The sequence below is a fragment of the Cyphellophora europaea genome (genome assembly GCF_000365145.1).
Source record: "Cyphellophora europaea CBS 101466 unplaced genomic scaffold supercont1.3, whole genome shotgun sequence".
Lineage (NCBI taxonomy): Eukaryota > Fungi > Ascomycota > Eurotiomycetes > Chaetothyriales > Cyphellophoraceae > Cyphellophora > Cyphellophora europaea.
The window spans coordinates 2,425,863-2,445,949 of NW_008481809.1; the positions used below are offsets into that span (position 1 = coordinate 2,425,863).

General features: G+C 54.3%; 10 protein-coding genes across 10 annotated transcripts; 5 read left to right on the plus strand and 5 right to left on the minus strand.

Annotated features, from left to right (window-relative positions):
* Positions 1-391: 391 nt before the first annotated feature.
* On the minus strand, positions 392-952 carry HMPREF1541_03839 (uncharacterized protein; the record flags this gene model as incomplete). The annotated part of the gene is made up of 1 exon (XM_008718187.1): positions 392-952. One exon carries the CDS (start codon positions 950-952, stop codon positions 392-394), a length of 561 nt encoding a protein of 186 aa, XP_008716409.1.
* A 1,104-nt stretch (positions 953-2,056) lies between these two features.
* HMPREF1541_03840 (cell division control protein 48) lies at positions 2,057-4,618 on the plus strand (the record flags this gene model as incomplete). The annotated part of the gene is made up of 3 exons (XM_008718188.1): positions 2,057-2,106; positions 2,156-2,239; positions 2,290-4,618. 3 exons carry the CDS (start codon positions 2,057-2,059, stop codon positions 4,616-4,618), a joined length of 2,463 nt encoding a protein of 820 aa, XP_008716410.1.
* Positions 4,619-5,251: 633 nt separating this feature from the next.
* Positions 5,252-6,220, plus strand: HMPREF1541_03841 (uncharacterized protein; the record flags this gene model as incomplete). The annotated part of the gene is made up of 1 exon (XM_008718189.1): positions 5,252-6,220. The coding sequence occupies one exon, from the start codon at positions 5,252-5,254 to the stop codon at positions 6,218-6,220; it is 969 nt and encodes a 322-aa protein (XP_008716411.1).
* Positions 6,221-6,679: 459 nt separating this feature from the next.
* On the plus strand, positions 6,680-8,077 carry HMPREF1541_03842 (phosphomevalonate kinase; the record flags this gene model as incomplete). The annotated part of the gene is made up of 1 exon (XM_008718190.1): positions 6,680-8,077. One exon carries the CDS (start codon positions 6,680-6,682, stop codon positions 8,075-8,077), a length of 1,398 nt encoding a protein of 465 aa, XP_008716412.1.
* Positions 8,078-8,924: 847 nt separating this feature from the next.
* HMPREF1541_03843 (uncharacterized protein) lies at positions 8,925-9,739 on the plus strand (the record flags this gene model as incomplete). Its single annotated transcript, XM_008718191.1, has 2 exons — positions 8,925-9,528; positions 9,582-9,739. The coding sequence occupies 2 exons, from the start codon at positions 8,925-8,927 to the stop codon at positions 9,737-9,739; spliced, it is 762 nt and encodes a 253-aa protein (XP_008716413.1).
* Positions 9,740-10,488: 749 nt separating this feature from the next.
* HMPREF1541_03844 (uncharacterized protein) lies at positions 10,489-11,231 on the minus strand (the record flags this gene model as incomplete). The annotated part of the gene is made up of 2 exons (XM_008718192.1): positions 10,489-10,986; positions 11,043-11,231. The coding sequence occupies 2 exons, from the start codon at positions 11,229-11,231 to the stop codon at positions 10,489-10,491; spliced, it is 687 nt and encodes a 228-aa protein (XP_008716414.1).
* Positions 11,232-11,492: 261 nt separating this feature from the next.
* On the minus strand, positions 11,493-12,893 carry HMPREF1541_03845 (uridine kinase; the record flags this gene model as incomplete). Its single annotated transcript, XM_008718193.1, has 1 exon — positions 11,493-12,893. One exon carries the CDS (start codon positions 12,891-12,893, stop codon positions 11,493-11,495), a length of 1,401 nt encoding a protein of 466 aa, XP_008716415.1.
* Positions 12,894-13,676: 783 nt separating this feature from the next.
* HMPREF1541_03846 (uncharacterized protein) lies at positions 13,677-14,712 on the plus strand (the record flags this gene model as incomplete). Its single annotated transcript, XM_008718194.1, has 2 exons — positions 13,677-13,901; positions 14,089-14,712. The coding sequence occupies 2 exons, from the start codon at positions 13,677-13,679 to the stop codon at positions 14,710-14,712; spliced, it is 849 nt and encodes a 282-aa protein (XP_008716416.1).
* Positions 14,713-15,138: 426 nt separating this feature from the next.
* On the minus strand, positions 15,139-16,966 carry HMPREF1541_03847 (uncharacterized protein; the record flags this gene model as incomplete). The annotated part of the gene is made up of 4 exons (XM_008718195.1): positions 15,139-15,391; positions 15,455-16,689; positions 16,796-16,823; positions 16,884-16,966. The coding sequence occupies 4 exons, from the start codon at positions 16,964-16,966 to the stop codon at positions 15,139-15,141; spliced, it is 1,599 nt and encodes a 532-aa protein (XP_008716417.1).
* Positions 16,967-17,380: 414 nt separating this feature from the next.
* On the minus strand, positions 17,381-19,670 carry HMPREF1541_03848 (uncharacterized protein; the record flags this gene model as incomplete). The annotated part of the gene is made up of 4 exons (XM_008718196.1): positions 17,381-18,184; positions 18,243-18,385; positions 18,436-19,161; positions 19,208-19,670. 4 exons carry the CDS (start codon positions 19,668-19,670, stop codon positions 17,381-17,383), a joined length of 2,136 nt encoding a protein of 711 aa, XP_008716418.1.
* Between the last annotated feature and the right edge of the window lie 417 nt (positions 19,671-20,087).

Sequence of the window (20,087 nt, forward strand, 5' to 3'; positions counted from 1 at the left end):
TTGGTTCCCTAGCTGTTGGACCACCCTTGGAGACGAGGTTACTATCAATTCACTTCGGTTCGGTTCGATTCAATGGAACACGGTCTTGAGGAATGGTGGAAAGGGATAGGTGATCGGATGGTATGGAGGACGGCTACATATGTCGAACCAGATGGCATGATGATGTTTTGACGAGAATTGACAATCATATTAGTGCTTTGTCACTGAGTGGATCTCTGAATATTGTGAAAGAGCCATAGCAGTCCTCGAAGGATGTGCACGTTAGGCACTCTCGGTAAAACCTGCTGACTTCAACCCTGGTCCTTGCGGACTGCCATGCGGCCGGCTTCAAGCTCATACCACGATGCGTTCGGGTGCCCTCCCAGAGTAAGCCCGCGGATGCCTGCCACACTCAGCCACCTTCCTCAACCTCAACTACGTCTTTTATCCGGTCCTTCAAGAAGTCTACCCCTACCTCGACCGTCGCCTCCGGGATCCTAATGTCTGGTAACCCGTCCGGCCCACCACTCCACTCCTTGCTCACAACAATGGCACCTTGGCTCGCCCCGGCCGCCGCTCCCTGACTTGCTGTCGGCGTGCTGGTGCCCGTTCCATTGGCTTGGGCGGCCGCGCCACCGGTCTGTGTCCCATTTGTCGATGCGCTGCCATTGCCGTTACTGCTGTTGTCTCGCGGGATCTTCGCGCGCCGCATTACTTCTTCCATCAGCTCGGGAAATGTGTCGCAGCTGCCATTACGGAGTAACTCCAGGGATAGTGCGCGTACTCGGTCCGTCCAGCCGGTGCGGGCGAGGGAGTCGGCGAGTTGCGCGGAGAGATCTGGGAGAGCGTTGGTGGTGCGTAGGTGTGAGATGAGGGCGCGTTGTGTGGCTGTGGGTAGTGAGGATGTTGTGCTGGTGAGGGACGGGGGGAGAGGGATGTTCTGCGACTCGGAAGAGGTGGAGGAGGCAGCCATGTCGCGTAGTCTCTGTAAGAGTTATGGTGTAGAAGAGGCTAGAAACAGCTGAGGTAAAGAAAGTTGTCTTGAGACCGAGCCCAAGTAGACTCGCAGTGCAATTGTCTATCCGGGGTCGTGAATCCGCTTCGACGACCTGGGAAGGGTATTTCGGACAAGGACGAATTGGACGTCCTGGTACGAGCCACGGTGGGTGAGAGGCTCTTCTCAGGTAGTGTTAATCCCAAACGTGTCTGATTGCGGGACAGGAACCTCGCTATGTCCTGAGAGTTTCGTCGATTTGCAAGTTCAAAGTCAAGGATCTCGTTTCATGACCACAGGCAGTAGAAAGTTGCAATGCGGAGCGCAGCCAGAGTTCAAAGTTACTACAGCTCCGTTATCTCCGGGCCAGCCCTAGGTACTTGGCAGGACTGCCTCGGAGTGCTTCATGCAGGTCCCGCGGCATTCAGCAGCCCGATACTTGGTATCACACATGAAGAACCAAATGAGTGACGAGGCAGCAGGGTGCAATGGCAGGGGCAAGAGCTAGGTAGAATGCTATTAATCCGATCGGGAGATAGAGTCAAATAAGATGGAAGCGTCTATCCTCGTCTCCGAGATGATACCGGCGCTGGTCTCAAGGGGCGCGACGAGGAATCTCGAAGATAGGTTGAAGGTTGCAATGGCGCGCAAACGGAGTGCCTGGTAACTGTCCGAAGCAACAAAGAGCCAGTAAAGCAGAGGTGGCCTGCTGCCCGAGACTTGCCGCCTATTCACAAGTGGCGAAAGAGAGTGTACAGCTCAAATAGTGGCCTTCTACGGCGGTCTTTACGTTTCTCAGGCAGGCGGCAATACCAAATACGTGTTCCACGCCAAGGCTGCGCCTCCGGGAACCGTCACTCTTCTGGTTTGCATCATCTTAAGTTACTAACCTCAAGCTTCAACACGTTGCTACAATCTCTTCCTCCTCCTTATTCCCCATCACAATCTCTACTGGTGACTCGATCCCACTATCTGAGATCGTAGGTGTCATTATTCGAGCGAATCAAGCACTCGTTCGCAATCATCTACGGGAAATACCTCGAGTACTTTGGTAATCATCTCAACACATCCACATCCGCCATCATGTCTGCCGAGCCAGACCACGTCCCTAAGAAGGACAAGGTCAACCTCAAGTAAGATACATTCTGTTTGATGTTTCAAGCATAGCTAACCAGACCGCAGTGATGCCTCCGGCGCTGAGAAGAAGGATGAGCTCGATACCGCGACCGCTATCCTCAAGAAGAAGAAGAAGCCAAACTCATTGATGTAAGTGTGCTCTCATAAAGTATAACGCTCATCAGCTAACCTATTACTAGGGTCACCGACGCCACCAACGATGACAACTCAACGATCGTCCTCTCAAACAATACCATGGAGACCCTCCAACTGTTCCGTGGCGACACCGTTCTAGTGAAGGGCAAGAAGAGAAAGGATACTGTGCTTATCGTTCTCGCCGATGATGATCTCGATGATGGCAGTGCCCGCATCAACAGAGTCGTGCGCCACAACCTGCGGGTGAAGCACGGCGACATCATCACTGTACACCCATGTCCCGATATCAAGTACGCCAAGCGCATCGCCGTCCTTCCCATCGCCGACACTATCGAGGGCCTGACCGGGTCCTTGTTCGATGTCTTCCTCAAGCCATATTTTCTCGAGGCCTACCGACCTGTCCGTCAGGGTGACCTCTTCACCGTCCGAGCCTCGATGCGGCAAGTCGAATTCAAAGTCGTTGAGGTGGACCCTCCCGAGTACGGCATTGTTGCGCAAGATACTGTCATCCACTGCGAAGGCGAGCCCATCCAGCGAGAAGACGAGGAGGGCAATCTGAACGAGGTTGGCTACGACGATATCGGCGGCTGCCGCAAACAGATGGCTCAAGTTCGTGAGTTGGTCGAGCTGCCTCTACGTCATCCTCAGCTCTTCAAGTCCATCGGTATCAAGCCGCCACGTGGTATCCTCATGTACGGCCCTCCCGGTACCGGAAAGACCCTTATGGCGCGTGCTGTCGCGAACGAGACCGGTGCTTTCTTCTTCCTCATCAACGGTCCTGAGATTATGTCCAAGATGGCTGGTGAGTCGGAGTCCAACCTGCGCAAGGCTTTTGAGGAGGCCGAGAAGAACGCTCCAGCCATCATCTTCATCGACGAGATCGATTCGATTGCCCCCAAGCGTGACAAGACCAACGGCGAGGTTGAGCGTCGTGTTGTTTCTCAGCTTCTGACTCTCATGGACGGCATGAAGGCCCGTTCCAACGTGGTCGTCATGGCCGCAACCAACCGTCCTAACACCATCGACCCTGCGCTGCGTCGGTACGGCCGTTTCGATCGTGAGGTCGATATTGGCATTCCCGACCCCACTGGACGTCTTGAGATCCTTCAGATTCACACCAAGAACATGAAGTTGGGTGATGATGTTGATCTTGAGACTATTGCTGCTGAAACCCACGGCTACGTCGGCTCCGACATTGCTTCTCTCTGCTCTGAGGCTGCGATGCAGCAAATCCGTGAAAAGATGGACCTTATTGATCTCGACGAGGATACCATTGATGCTGAGGTTTTGGACTCTTTGGGTGTTACTCAGGAGAACTTCACCTTCGCTCTTGGTGTTTCCAACCCCTCTGCTCTTCGCGAAGTCGCCGTTGTCGAGGTTCCCAACGTCCGCTGGGACGACATTGGTGGCCTCGAGGGTGTCAAGCGCGAACTTATCGAGTCTGTCCAGTACCCCGTCGACCACCCCGAGAAGTTCCTCAAATTTGGTCTGTCACCATCGCGAGGTGTTCTGTTCTACGGTCCTCCTGGTACTGGTAAGACTATGCTCGCCAAGGCTGTCGCCAACGAGTGTGCCGCCAACTTCATTTCTATCAAGGGCCCCGAGCTGCTTTCCATGTGGTTTGGTGAGTCCGAGAGCAATATTCGAGACATCTTCGACAAGGCCCGTGCTGCTGCCCCTTGTGTCGTCTTTCTTGACGAGCTAGATTCCATTGCCAAGTCACGCGGTGGCTCTACTGGTGATGCCGGAGGTGCCTCTGATCGCGTTGTCAACCAGCTGCTCACCGAAATGGATGGCATGACTTCGAAGAAGAACGTCTTTGTCATCGGCGCCACCAATCGTCCCGAACAGCTCGATAATGCTCTGTGCCGTCCCGGCCGTCTCGACACTCTGGTGTACGTTCCTCTACCGGATGAGGCTTCTCGCGCTTCGATTCTCCGCGCCCAGCTTCGCAAGACCCCTATCGCTCCTGATATCGATATCGACTTCATTGCTAGCAAGACTCACGGCTTCTCGGGCGCTGATCTGGGTTTCGTGACTCAGCGCGCCGTCAAGCTTGCCATCAAGCAATCCATTGCTGCCGATATTGACATGCAGAAGGAGCGCGAAGCCCGTGGCGAGGATGCTATGGACGCGGATGATGTTGAGGATCCCGTCCCCGTGCTCACCAAGGCCCACTTCGAGGAGGCCATGTCTGCTGCGCGCCGCTCGGTCAGCGACGTCGAGATCCGCCGCTACGAGGCGTTTGCACAGGCTATGAAGCAGTCCGGTGGCAGTGCCTTCTTCAAGTTCCCTTCGGCTACTGAAGCTGCTGAGGGCGATAACACCAACGGCTTCGGCGATGCCGGCAACGATGATAGCTTGTACGACTAAATTCCCCGAGGTTGGACATGTTGTCTACGGCTCGCTAGACACAAGCACGGCATGGACGAACGGTGTATGGCGTTAGTCCCCACACAGCTGGCGAGATTTTACGAACGGAATTTGGCATGGTGGGTGAGTTAGTTCATGGATACGATGGACGTAGGTGAATAGCACCGCTCGACAGGTCCACGATGTCTTAGGACGCAGAATGCATCCCAATCAAATAGATTTGCATCCCGAACGGTTCTCCCTGATGTTCTCGAACAATAGAATCGCACATTTAGACACTTGTGCCGGGCACCGAAGTGCCAAGCCGCCTCTTGTCAGCGTGCAGATCGCCCATCCGGCGCTTCCCTTAATTTCCGGGCTCTTTCAGGCGTCAGAGCCTTCATCTTCCTATCTCATAAACTCCTCACTTGCACCTTTTCTTGCCAGCGCAAGCCTTCTATTCAGACACCAGCAGTCGCAGTCTTTTATTGGGGCCAAGATGGGTCTCTCATCTCGCCTCCTGCGCCTTCCACGCCCACAAGTGAGTCTTTCCGGTCCATCCCGCATGACGTTCTCCGCCCAATGCCACCTACCTGCGCACGCGACAGCCACGGCGACAGCATCACTGACTGAATATAGAAATTCCTCGGCGCCATGTCCCTCTCCACCGGCGCCACACTCATCACCCTCTCGTTACTTATGAACAAACTTTCCGGGCTGTACGGCATTCTAGCCCTGCTCACCGGCTACGACCTCTCGGGCTTGCAGCTCTCGATGTACATCTACAGCATCGCCGCCCTCGCGCTGACGGTCTACCTTGCGCCACACATTCGAAGTCAGACGCCGCTGCATTGTCTCGCCCTCGCCTGGTTCTACGTGCTGGACAGCGTCATCAATGCGGCGTACACAGGCGTCTTTGCGATGACGTGGTTCTTGGTGCTGATGCAGCATAATGCGGGAGTGGGCGAGGGCGATAAGAAGGGCCCCGGTGCCAGCACGATCGATCATACGAGCGGATTCACGAATCCAGAGGTCAATGCCTCCAGCGTGGAGGTGGTGGCGAATGCTGGGGAGGCTGAGGATACTGTACATGCAGTAGCTAGTGACGCACCGGCTGGCGTCGGAGGCTCTGGACACACAGTAGCTGGCGCCGTATTAAGTACGGAGAGCATGAACAGCATTGGCATAATCGTGGCGCTTTGGACCGTGCGGCTATATTTCTGTGTGATCATGCTGGGTTGGGCCCGAGTGGTTGTCAGGCAACACATCGCCGCCCAGGGTTCCAAGCAGATGGATTATGCGGCCGCCAGCAAGGACGAGACTATGAGTGCAAACCCCTTTGACGAGTCCAAGCCTGAGGGTCAAGGGTATGGAGGCAAAATTGGCAGGTTCTTGATCGCCATTGGCAGGAGTTACTGGTTGGGCAAGGATGAGGATGATAGCTGGATGTACGGCATGACGAAGTTCCGGAAGAGTACGGAGGTGGGCACCATGCTCAAAGATATACAGCCTGGCCCGACCGAGAGGGAGCGGAGACGAAGGAGCGGTACGGGCCCGCCGCTGCCCTTACCAGAGGCAACGGGAGATGGAAAGACTCTGCAATTGCCTGTTAGCAGCACATGAGACTGCACGTTGCAGGAGTGGAGAGGTCGCGAGCTATTCGAACAATGTGGACGAGAAGAGAACTGATCTCGCAGGAAGGATGTACCACTAATCACGACGACGACATGCGGACATCAACCGTTTTTAGCCCCATTAGAAGGCGTTTTGGAAAGAGTGGCTGGCACAAGGACTAGGAATCTTTAGTACCTCACATTCAGTCGACTATAGACTTAAGTATCAGTCCAAGTACAGTCAACAAGTGAACCTGATCTGAAAAGACGTATACCCAACCTGATGTTCCTTCGTAAGCGGCATTGAAGAAAAGCCTACTGTGGTACCTAGCAAGCACGTGCCAAGCCACCCCACGCAACTTCTCGTTGCCTCGCCGCCTTTTTCTTTCAATGCAGGCCTTCCCACCCCCCCTCCCCACCACTTACGCCTGGCCCGCAGACTTGCCACAGCCAAAAGATACACAACACTATGCCCTCCGACTCTACGACCGTCGCTGTCTCCGCCCCCGGCAAAGTCCTCTTCGCGGGCGGCTTCCTGGTCCTCGACCGGCAGCACACTGGCCTGGTGTTCGGACTCAACGCGCGCATCCACGTGCTCATTGGTCCCTGGCAGACGAAACCTCAGTATCTCCAGCAGCAGGCAGACCGCGCTCTGGTGTTGGTGCAGTCGCCGCAGTTTCGTGACGCGAGCTGGCTGTACGCAATTTCGCCTGGTCAGGTGGACGGAGGGGCGGTGGAGGTTACACAGCTACTGGACCAGGAGGGCTACACGCGGACGCCGAATAAGTTTGTGGAGACGACGTTGAGGTATGCCTTGACGTATCTGAGTCACGTGGGTGCAGGGGCGGTGTTTCAGAGGGATGTGAAAGTTACGATACTGGCAGACAACGACTACTATTCCGCGCCAGGAACGGCGATGACGGACTCGTCTACCTTTACGGATTTTGGGGTTCGGCTAAGCGAGGCGCACAAGACAGGCCTGGGGAGCTCAGCGGCTTTAACGACGGCATTGGTAGGGGCGCTGCTGGAGACTTATGCGGGGAATGCTACGAGGGAAAGGAAGGAGGTTGTACACAATCTTGCCCAGGCGGCGCATTGTGCGGCGCAAGGAAAAGTAGGGAGTGGGTTCGATGTGGCAGCGGCAGTGTATGGGAGCTGCCTCTATCGTCGTTTTACCCCGATCGTGTTAGAGTCGCTGGGCGAGCCCAACTCGACTGGCTTTGGAGAGCGGTTACATCGGTGTGTGGAGAACCTGGCGGAGGAGAAGTGGGACGTCGAGATCCTCGCGGACAGAGTGAAGGTGCCGGAAGGATTACTGCTTCTTCTGTGCGACGTGGACTGTGGAAGCGAGACTCCAGGAATGGTGCGAAAGATGTTGGCATGGCGAAAAGAGAAGCCAGAGGAAGCAGGAGTGCTGTGGGGGAGTTTGCAGTTGGGCCAGGAGGAGCTGTGCGAGGAGTTGGGAAGGCTGAGTATCTTACCAGTCGAGGCTGCGGGGAAGGAAAGCTTCGCGAAGCTGAGGGATACGATCGAGACGACTCGGAGCCTCGTAAGAGAGATGAGTGGGAAGAGCGGAGTGCCCGTGGAACCAGAGGTCATCACGGAACTCTTGGACCATTGCAGCGGCGTGGAGGGTGTCGTGGGTGGAGTGGCACCCGGAGCGGGAGGTTATGATGCTGTCGCACTGCTTGTACGGAACGACACGGATGTTGTTACGGACTTACAGAAAAGGTTGCAAGGCTGGAAGAGCAAGAGGGGTGGCGCAGAGATTGGGAATGTGAGGTTGCTTGGGGTCAAGCAGGAGCGGGAAGGCGTACGGCGGGAGGACGCACAGCGGCGCAGGTACCAGGCCTGGATTCAATGCTGAATTTCAGGCCATGGACGTCGTCGGCGTCAGCTTTGAAGTCATCGAGCATCGAGACCCAGCAACGCCATGATTGCTAAGCTGACCGGCCGCGTAAGGAAGCCACCATAGAGCCTTGTCTGTTTCCTAAGCAAGCGCATTTCGCAGTATAGCGCCACATCTTTGCAAAGTCATTTACTTGTAGGCCTCCACAGTGCAGCCGAGGGAAGCCGGAGCACATGTCGTGCAGATAGGATATTTTGGTGCCGAAGCGTGCGATATTCTGGGGTCATTGGATCCGAGGTGTGGGTGTGGGTATGGCCAGGAACCAGGAAAGCTACGGCACGCGGAGAAGGTTGCAGTAGCCTCTAGGCGTCCTGGTCCGCTGCCATCTTAGTTAACCTTGCTCGTGGGCATGAGCCCTGGGAGCCAGCCTGCCCCGACGCCAGTGTCGCCCATTCCATCTTTTCCCGTCTCCGTCCTCGTCCCCGTCCCCGTGCCCCGTCTCCATCGTTTGAAACTCTTCGCCACAACCATCTCGCTTCCCATTCATTTGCCTATTTGCCAGCTACATATCTCGCTATCTGTCCCAAGGAGTACACATACCTCTACAAGTGATGGACTGCGACCACCTCGCTTCTGCGCCGTGCCCCGTCTAGTCTAGTCCCACACCACTCTCGTCCAACTTCCCCCTCCAGCAGTTCCCACTTATCTTGGACTGCACGACCTCCAACCTCTCCAGCTGTTCCTCGGCCCAAGATCCGACGACATACCACTCTTTGTGTTGTTCAGTCGTTCGCTTCAAATCATCTTTCTCGCTGAACGCGGTTGACCATTTCCGTCATTCCCAGCTATCTGCTACCTTTCCGTCATGTCGGACCAACCAGCATCCAGCGCAGCCGAACAGAAGTCCGCCCCTCAAGACGTTCCTCAGCCCGGTCGAACGCATGATGAAGTACCTACCTCTACACCAGTCGAGATGACCGATCTCGAAGACAAGAAATCAGCACCTGCAGACAGGCCGACGTCTGCCTCGTCATCACACCGCGCTGGTCCCACGCGCACCGATACTGCTACTGCTATTGATCAAGCTACACACCCGCCTCCGCCTCCTCCAGCAACAATACCCGAGACCGCTCCGGCACAGATGTCTCGCACTTTTTCGACTGCTATAGGCCCATCATCGGACTCACCAGTGGTGCCCGCTAAAGATACTGAAGAGACCGGTCCGAATCTGTTGATCACACTATTGCTTACATCGGGAGCGAGACATCCGTTCAGGCTGAATGCTAAGTACCTAGCGAAACGCAATGTCGAGGTTCCGGGGGGTGACCCTTTCAATCTGAGTGTTTACGGCTTGAAGGAATTAATTCTCAGAGAATGGCGCGAGGAGTGGGAAGCGAAGCCAGCCAGCCCTAGCAGCATTCGGCTAATCAGCTTTGGAAAATTGTTGGACGATAAGGCGCCCTTGAAAGGTAATGATTTTTACTCTTGCGGTTTATTATGCCAATGCTAACACACCCGTCAGACTCGAGACTCAATGCAGATTCGCCAAATGTGCTGCACATGACGATCAAGCCGCAGGATTTTGTGGAAGATGAAGACGCAAAGGGAGGTAAGAGCTCCATGTCTGCTGCGCGAGACGAGCAAGGCCGCAGCCCAGGTTGTCGGTGCAACGTTATGTGAGGCTGTACCTCCACAACCAACATTTCGAGCGCCGAACATCCGGCTGCATCTTGGCAGACGTCGATAATGTGCGGGACGCTCTGCGTCAGCAATTGATCGACTTATTCGTGTTCATCGAGGATGAACCGCCGAACGGATCTTTTCATGTGGTCCAACGAAGCAGTTCCCGAGCTGCAGCTGTCCCTGATATAAGCCTGGCGTGGATGGGACCAGCACACCATTCATCATACATGACGAGACGGGAAAAGATTGCAGTGATTTCTTGTGTTCTATTGTGCGCACATCGGTTGTAGACTATTGCTGTTAGCTTTTCGATGGAGCAGTGGGTGTATGGCGGCATCAAGGAGCAACCAACGGCTGGAAATCAGTGGCGTACATATTACAGACAAATCGATTTAGCGAGGATGGAACGAAAGACCAAAATCATCATAAGAGAATCTACGTTCCCATGTTCGCAAAGCAAATATGCCATGTCTGTGGCTGGAACTCGGACGTGATCTGACCCGGATTGATCTAAGCAAGCATCTTCTCGCCATTCGCCGCCTGCCTGTATCTCACCATGAATCGTTCTGTCGATGCTTATGTTCGCCAGCCTGACAAGAAACCCATGTTTCTATCTTCCTCGGGCTGAAAGTCACATATGGCTCCGTGTCTCGTGACTCTGCCACATTGCTAGCTACCAACCTTAGGCGGAATCCTTGTAGCAGGCACGCCCTTTGCAATGGCCTTTCCCCACAGTTGCAGCTCGCTCAGATCTTCAGCTTCGCCTCCATCTCCTCCAGCCAGCCAATCTGGCCATGCCGTCCCTCACCGCCCTCAGCCAACTTCACACCATCCTGACCCGCATACACATCCTCCCACTCGACCGTGCTGTCCCGGCCGGTCAGGATCTCCTCATGCACACCCGAAGCTCTTCCCAACACCGCAGGCCGGAAGTCGTCGGCCTCGCGCACCATCTTGAGTTCCATGCCGCGGCGCAGCGGCTCCGCGATGCCGAATTGTCGCCGCAGCAGCTGCGCCTGGAGCTGCTGTTGCGTGGCATGCCAGCTCGAGAGGCGGGCTTCGAGCGGGTGCGTGCTGGATGATTGGCCGAGGGTGGTGCTTGTGGGTGGGGAGAGGGAGGCCCGGAGGGTGTCGTGCAGGCCCGGAGCGGAGGGGGCGCCGGCCGATGTGGATGTGGTTTTCGTTTGCGCGGTGGTGTTGTTGGTGCTGGAGGCGTGGCTGGGGAGGGGAACTATGCGGAGGGACTGAGTATTGGTGTTAGCTGAGGCAAGGTGTGTTTGGGGTCGAGAGGGAGGCGAACCATGATGGCGGTGGTGAGAAGACGCCGAGCAATGTACTTGAGGTGGATGGTCTTCGGGACTGACTGGGCGCCCTTGAGGTTTGGGAAAGAAACAGGCGGTCGGGAGAATGGCAATAGTTTCGCTTCCAAGGGGTATCTGCAGCGATGGTACAGGATGCGGCGATGGACGTTCAATGAAAGATCATTCATAGGTAGAGGTAGGCACAAGCTGCAGTCGCGTCCTCCACGCGAGGCTGCCGGAGCCTATATCCGGGTCTTGGCATTTACGGTCTTGGATCAGACATCAGTACTAAGTACTGCCATTGGGATGATGCCTCAAGCTTCACTTACTGCAGAGACTACCAGATTCACTTGCGGCTTGCGCTGAGTTTTGAGTCAAACTCGACAGGTACGGGAAGTTACTTGTGTATGACCTAATCGGCGTATAGCATTTTCCAAAATACACAACAACTAGCACCCAAAGTATCTTTCTTCGATCCATCGCTTCTCGTAATCGTCAACCAGGTTTGCTGTTACAACCTGTATCTGCGGGAAAACGCTTAGCAGCCGCTTAAGCCCTCGCTTGCCCGCCAGACACGTCACAAAGACAATCTTTCCTTCCGCCACGCCGTGGTCGACCAGGATCTTGACTGCCATCAAAGCAGCGCCGCCACTAGACATCTGAGAGTCCATCAGGATGACAGTCTTGTGTTGGGCAATGTCGGGAAAGAGCTTAAGGTAGTGCAGCTCTGGCTCAGCGGTCCGCAGATTGGACTGAATAAGCATTCGGCCGGTCAGACAGTCTGGTATCGTGCGTTTAAGTCCTGTCTCGAGGCAGCTACCCCCGCGAAGGATGGCAACAGCTGAAATTATACCAGCGGATCTGACGCCAGTGTAGTGTGTCTGGGCAGGCGTTGTGACCTTGGCGGGCAGGTATTCGTGAAAGTCGAGGGCTTTCTCGATCAAGATTGCAGCGAGACGGTTGAAATAGAAGACGAAATCTTCTTGGGAAGTGGCTAGGTTGCGTAAGATGGTGCCAATACCGCGTATCTGTGGCTTGTGCTCGAGCAGCGTAAAATTCTCCCCGAGCTCGGTGTCTTCTACTCCTTGTCCCAAGCGCTCCAGTTCGGCGTTGTGTCGTATGGACTTGTCCTTCAGCATTTGTCGTAGTTGATTGGTTATCATGGCGATGGCCATTTTGTTTTGCATGCCTCGCGGCACGATCAAGTCAGCAATTTCTTTCTGAGGTTCGATGTATTTCAAAAACACTGGCTTGACCCAGTCGAACCACTGTTTAATGATGCCCTCGATATCTCTGCCTCGGTCCCGTACGTCCCTCACTAGTCTTCTAGACAAGCAGACATCCAAGTCAGCCTCCACAAAGATCTTCATATCCAACATGGCCAGTATTCGCTGATCGTTCAGAGCCAGATTTCCTTCCAGTATGACAACATGGGGCGAGTATAATGAAACGGTTTCGTCCAGCCGCTGATGCAATGGAAATGAGTATACAGGAATGTCGACCCTCTTACCTTGCTTGAGGTCTTTCAGACATTCATATAGCTTGTCGAAATCTATGGATGCAGGAGAATCCAGATCGTACTCGTTGAGATGAGCCAGCCGATTTTGCTCTTCATTCAGAGACTTGTAAAATGAATCAATAGACATGATGATGACCCATGGTAAGTCCAACGCCTTGACAATCTCAATAGCCAGGGAAGTCTTGCCCGAACCCGAAGAGCCAGCAACGCCAACGATGCTCATGTTCGCCCAGGGCGGCGAGTAGTGTGCCTTTTGAGTAGCTAGGACATCCTTCGACATTGCCGCTTCCTCGGTAGCTCGCTGCAGCGTTGCTGAGGCTCCAGTGTCCATGGTGGTGTGCAAAAGTATATGATCGCGTGCCAGGCTCTGTCGAATGAATGTAAAAGACTGTAATTCCAAGCCTAGGCCTGCTGAGGCTCCATATGCAAAATATGCGCAAAGAGCAAGGACTAGAACCTCAAACCGCGCGACGATGATGTTGAAGAGCGCCCAGATATCTATCCAGAAGCTAGTCTGCTTCTTCCATCAGGTTGTCTGCCTTGCCCAAGGAAGATCCAAGAGATAGCGAGCTATGCAGGTACTTCGTAGATACCTGACTCGATTCGCTGAAGTCCTCAAGTGGGCCTATGCCAAGGCTTCCGTCCTTGCGGCTCTTTTCTGCCTGAGCTTTCCGCAATTGTCGATTCTTGCAGCACTTCACACTTCGACTTCAACCACCTGTATTCCCCAGTCCGATTCTATCATATCTATCTCTACCCCAGGAGGTACCGAAGTCTTTGCAAATGTGGCCACTTACATTATCTCCTACTGCATCATAGCATTGCGCACTTGCCCTTCGCTCCAACCCCGCCCGCAGTCATGGTGAGCATACTCAACCACATCCGCACCTGGTCTCTGACAGATCGACAGGCCATGGCAGCAGCTCATCCCTTTGAGCGAAGGGTCAACGAGACCCATATCTCGAAGTCGTATGTCGACCATTTCCCTTTCTCTCGAGCACAAGGATGCACTTTTGACAAAATGGGAATCTCTCTGAAATTTACTTGACGAGACCAATATTATTTTGCTGTCTGATCAGCATGCTACTCAGCACAATCACCGAGGCTCTTCTCCATGACACAGATGCTGACTGGTAATCTCAGAGATGTCAATAACCTCATCATGGACTATCTGATCAATGAGGGCTACCCTTCGGCGGCTGAAAAGTTTGCGATGGAAGCCAACATTGAGCAACCACCGGACGACAGTAATATTCAGCTCAGGGTGCAGATACGAGATGCCATACATCGAGGAGATCTTCAGCAAGCTATCGAGCTGATCGGCGAAGCCAGCCCTGAGGTATGCTACCATTCTCTTTCGCTTCCCACCTTCCTATGATTAGATCTTGTTTCATGCACCACTCATAGCGCATTGCTGTGCCGAGATGAGAAACAAAACACCTTCAGTCCTCAGTATGATTGGAACATCCCACTTCGCACCTATCTACCAAACATATGGCGAGTCAATTCGCTGACCTGCTCTATAGCTACTTGACCAGGACGCCAACCTTCATTTCTCTCTCCTCCGCTTACAGCTTGTCGAGCTCATTCGCTCATCTTTCAACGCCTCATCATCTAAGACGGACTCAACTGCCGTAGCCAAAGCGATTCAGTTCGCTCAGCAGAACCTGGCCCCCTATGCTACTTTGTCCCCCAGCTTCAAAAATGATCTCGAACGTGCGATGGCTCTTCTCATAGTACCCCGAGAAAGCTGGACTCAATCACAGCAAACGCCTACCGCTTCTACGGCCCAGAATGACTTTGGCGCCCTTTCAGAACTTGTAGACCCCTCATTACGGAAAAAGGTTGCTAAAGACGTGAACGAAGCCATCCTCGCCTCACAAGGCCAGCGGCGAGAAGCCAACATCAGACACCTCGTACGCACCCGCGCATGGGCAGAACAGCTTGCACGCGAGAAAAGGGTCGACCTACCTGACCGCCTCAGTCTCGGCCTTGACGGCAACGAGGCTGGCTCATCCAACGGCCACAACGGCCAAGACACAGAGATGGGTGGCAATGCTGCCGAGAACAGCAGTAGTCAGTCGCGATCAAGACCAACGAGCGGCATCACTGACGCACTCATGACGAGCTACGCCCAGCTCCCCTCCTAGGAGGCTGTTCACCCCCAGCACTGGCGGTGGAGGGGGCCGGATGGACCGGTCGACTCGTGGTCTGACGATGATTGAAATGTTTCCCCTTATTAGCGATGGCGTTAGGACGGTGGACGTTGGCATGTACGAATACGAATTACGAGCGAAACGGAACAACCGCAGTGATGCCAGTACTGGTCGAAGGCTTTGCTATAGTATACCCCACAGTCTAGCTACCCAAATGCTAGGCTTTTCAAACAAAGAACTTGTATCCTCCAGCGCCTACGCTAGATCCGAGTCCAAATCATAAATGCATGCATGACCCCCTCGATTCTCAGGGCAGCCCCTGTTCCTGCCTTTCGTGCAATCCTTGACCATCTCCTTATATCCGTACACGCATCCAATTTCTCTCACACACGCACCTGCATTCCCGCCTTCGACTCACCATCACCAATTCCAAGTCCGACTCGCCGCACTAAACACCGGCGGCTTCCACATCAACTTGCTCGCATCGATGGTCTTCCTGCCACCCTTGGCCTGCTCCTTCTCGCGCTTCTTCTCCTGCCACTCGAGCAACTCGTCGCGCATGACGATGATCCACGCACCCTTGTTATACCTCAGAAGCTTCAACACTTCAAGCTGCTCGTGCACGTCCTTCTCCGTCATGGCTGTCAAGCTCGCGATCTCCGCGATGGACGTGCTGTGCGGGCCAGAGGGGGTGCTAACGCTGAGGCCGAGGCGGGAGGAGAAGGCGTCCTCAGACGCGGGTGTGTGCGTGGCCGAGCCCGGTGGCGGCAGGCGCGAGGGATCGGAGAGGAGCTCAATCAAGGTCTCTTTCCAGAATTGCCGGTAGCCGAGGAGACCCAGATCGGAGAGGGGCTTCTCGGGGGAGCCGAGCTTGCCTTCACGTTTGGAGAGCTCGTAAGAGAATGCGATCAACAGGCGGCCTAGGCCCTGGCGTTGGTATTGCGGGAGAGTCAGGATGCAGGCGACGTTGTAGCCCTCTGCGGACTCTTTCTCTTTGCTGAAGTATCCGATCAGGTGGCAACCAGTCTCGTCGCGGGTGACCATGCAATAGAAGAGGAAAGGGTCGACATCGTAATACAGAGTTTTGTGGTCCAGGAATAGCTTGGACAGAAGACATAGGTTTCGGCACCAGGTTCGTTGGCGACGGCCATCGACTTCGAAGAAAGAAATGTAATCGTCACGGTAGATCTCGTTGCCAGGCGGGTGTCGAAGCTCACACTTGGTCCGATGGCGCTCGAAGGCTTTCTTGCTGGCGAAGTAAGAGAGGCAAAACTCATCAATGTAGACGAGGTCGACATCAGAGAACTCTTGTGGATAGGGTGAGAAATACCAGGGCTCGATAACGTGTTTGCCCATCTGAATCTTTTCCAAGTTACGCACAAGGTGCAGTTGCGCGTGGTTCTGGACCATGCTGCCGCCTGTACGCAGCTTCTCGATTTCTTCTTCGGGTTCGAGGATGGTGGGTACCTTTTCTTCCTTCTTGGTGACATCCACATCGGGCATTTCGACGTCCTGGGAAGCGATGGTGCTCTCCTCTGTGCTCAATTCCGGCAGTGGCGTACCTGCGGCAGGCAAAACTGGATCAGCGTCGGGAGCGAGGCCATCTTCTCGATTCTCCTTCCCACCTGCCTTCGATGGAACGGGAGCTTTTCTGTCGTTACCAGCTTTGGCGCCGAGAAGATCAGGAGTGGCAGAGCCTCCACGAGACTCTGATTGTGGTCGCTCGGCCTTGTCTTTGGTGATGATGGCCTTGGTTGCTGCTTTTGAAGGAGGCGCTTTCGTGGTGACAGTCGTCTTCTTCTTCTCTGGCTTCTCAGGCGCTGGCCATTCAACCTCTTGCTCGAGGTCAATTCGTTCCGCTTTGACCCACTCATCGAGACGCTTGTTGAACTCGACATAGTGCACGTAGAAAGTCAGAGCGCCATTCCTTTGCTTAATGGACAAGATTTCTGCTTTTCGTGGCTCCCCATTCTGTCAAGAGTCAGTCAGTATCGAGACTCCCAAGAACGGGGTGAAAGGCGGGTGAGAACAAGCCATCTCACTCCTGCAAAGCCAGAGACGAATGCGAATAACTCACTTTTTCCACCATCGCTTTTGTACCAATCCTTCACGTTTAATTAGTCGCCGAAAGGCTTTGAAATATTTTTGTAAAATTAACGACTCACCTAAGCGTGTTCAAAGTCGCGAAGCCTTTCTCGACCGGCTCTGGAGTGCCAGTAGCCTCCGCGGCATCGTGTCCTCCGACCATAGTTGTCACTCAGAGGCAAGGAAGCGACTTGATGCAATTTGTGATGAAGCAGCAACGCGATGTGATAATATTGATGAATTGAAGTCGTCGCGATTTAGGTGTCTGAAAGGCTGTTCTGCGGCAAAAATCGTACGTTCTTGGCCTACGGGAAATCAAATTTAGGCGTCAACTTCAGGCGTCGGCGAAATTTCTCGGGGCCCCAACAAAGCACGCCACTGGGCAGCCCGCTCTGGTCTTGCAGACGGTAACAAAGACTCAGCTGATCATGACGCCGACCTCAGTCGACTCTCATTACTATGTACTCGCTTATAAGCGTTGCACGGCGGCTCATTCATGGTGCCGCAGGGTATACAGATCACTAACGAAACCGCTCACACTGTACAGAAGAGAATCCAAACGCCAGCTATTCCATGCTCAGTCTCCCAGCGGCATGCTTTCGACGCTGTCGACTAGCTGCCTCCAATTGCTGGCCTGCAACTCTGCATATTTCACCCTGTCTTGAGCCCACTCTTGATGGAATCGACTGATGGAGTGAATTGTGGTCTGGAAAGTCACGATCTCGTCGCGTACGCACTCTTTGATGAAGACCCCCCGGGCGTGCTGCTGGACGATACTTTCTTTGTCAGATATGATGCTGCTCTCCACCTTCTCGATCTCGCCCGGTTTGATTGTGCCTTGCGGCTTGGCCCTAAGTTGCTGCAATTTCGCCTCCGAGGCTTCAATACGACGCTCGAGCTGGGGAATGTTGTCGCGAGCATACTTGTCGCGACGGTCGAACATGTCTCTCATCGAGACCATGGAATCCCTGATGGTCTTGAGGTCCTCCAGCGTACCCTGCTCCCACGCGTTGCCCTCGTCTTCTAAGAGGGTCTGGGTGGAAGACAGATGCTTGGCCACGGCTCCAATTCCATCGTTCAGGAGCGGTACATCATTTGTGTCAATCGCATATGTGTCCTTACTGCTGTCGGTCAAACTCTGCAAAGCCAAGCTGAATTTCGAGCTGTCTGCTGCGAGTCCCTCGTGTCTCTTGACAAGCCGCTCAAGCAGCACGCAAAGATTGATATAGATTTCAGCTGATCGCTTGACCCCTGCTCGAACTTGCTCAAAAAGCTCTCCCAAGGTTGTCGGTAGGCTGTCCTCAAGGGTTGGAGGAAGCGCCTTGCCGGTAAACTCTTCCTGAACCGAGATTGTGGCTTGCTTGCGCCAGACGGTAAGTTCCTGGTACTGAAGTCAGCGGTCAGTCCACTGCAGACGGAGAGAATGAGACGTCACTTACCGTAGGAACAGTCAGAAACATTACGACAAGTGTCTCTTGACTTAGTACGGGATGCTGAACAAGCTGGTTCGAGAAGCGCACCAAGCCACGGCGTCGCTTTTCAAGGAAGCCTGACACGTCTCCTGCAAGGTGCGTGCCGTTCACTTGACACGCTTAGCATGATATCCTCTGAGTCTGTAGATTTCTTACTCACCTTGAACACGCTTCGGCGGCAGCAGAGGCAACCTCCGGAATGGGTAACGTTTCTGTAGGCAATCAAGCAACCAGACAAAGTCACTGTATCGCCTGACCACGCTACTTCCGCGTCGAATAGCCTTGACCTCATAATTGTGATGCTGAAACAGGAACATGCCTTCCTTCTCAGGTAAGAGGGTTATGGTGACGGACTCGCCTGTGCCTTGAGGAACGAGAACGCTTCCACCAATTGCGGGCTGGGCTCTTTGGCCGGGGTGATTAGAGGAACCATCCTCGCCAGAGTCACCAAAGCCTCCACCCAGAGTAGGCTGCTCCGAGAAGTCGCCAGATGAGCCGTTGTAACTGCCCCAGCCAGCGCCGCCCATTGAGCCGGATTCACGGGCAGTAGGCGGCGAGCCACCAGAGCCGCTGTCTGGCGCGGCGTGAGTGGTGAAGGCGCTCGTTGTGCGCTCAACACCATTCGGTTTGAGATTCTTGTCACCAAGCCCATTGGGCCGTGCCATGGTATGAGCTGCGGTGGACGGCGGGGGCCCTCTGTTGTTAGAAGGGCTTCCCCACGGATCGACTGTCGGATCGCCCCCGAATGAATATTGTCGCGGCTTTGTTTGTTTCGATGGTGATGTCTTCGGCGATTCTGGCTTCGGCTCGTCCTGGGTAGACACCTTCTGTTGCTGTGCCTTGGAATGCAGCTCGTCGATGAAAGCTACCTTAGGCTTTGGTAGTCCTACGTCGGGTCAGTGTCTGATGGCTTTTCATTCTTGGCGACATACTTGTACGTCTATCGTCGACGCTGTCGAGGCTCAACTCTTCACCTTCTTGGGCAAGGCCAATTAGAGCTAGCAGGACATTGAACTCGCTGCGACCTAAAGGCTTGAAGCTTTCTCGTCCACTCGGGGCAAGGAAGCCGAGTATGCGCGTCCGATCGTCGCTGTCCAGCTTGCTTGACTTCAGGATGCTGTCAACAGTGATATAGTCGACGGCTCCGCTTCCCACGTGCTCAACCACGACATCGAAGGCATCAATATAGCTCTCGGGAACGTCGGTTGCGGGTAACAGGTTCTTCAGCAAGTTTTGACGGGCAGCTTTTTTCGGCGTTGGCATAGACCAGGGAGACCCGTTGGCATCGTCATCGAAGAGCGAAGTGGAAGAAGCAGCCGCAGGTTCGTTGCCGAACAGGGACTTGGAAATGGCGGGCGTCGACTCGGTGGGAGAGGGTTCGCCGAACAAGGACATTATCAAGGACGGCAATTCAGACTGTATTATTCAAAGGTGAAATAGAATATCGCAGACCCCGGTCGAGCGCGCCTGCGTGCGGATGGGAAAGCTACCGCTGACGATGATGCTTCACGTGGGATTCGCGATAGTGCTCTGGATCGACGCTCCGCCTCAACTTGTAATACGAGCACTTCTGGGTCTGTACGGTAATCTTACGATATGTATTTTTCAATGTGCACTTCCCATGAACACAACTATTTTTCCGACATCTCCCCCAATCATATGAGGTGACACATCCCTCTACAAGGCCACTTTTCCATACACATTCTCTCTGCCATCATCCATCTGCTGGTGGCATAGATGTTGCGAGACGACAGACTCAACGCCCGGCTGAGGCTCAAGGACAGTATCTATTTCGTGCCCTCGTTCATTTGG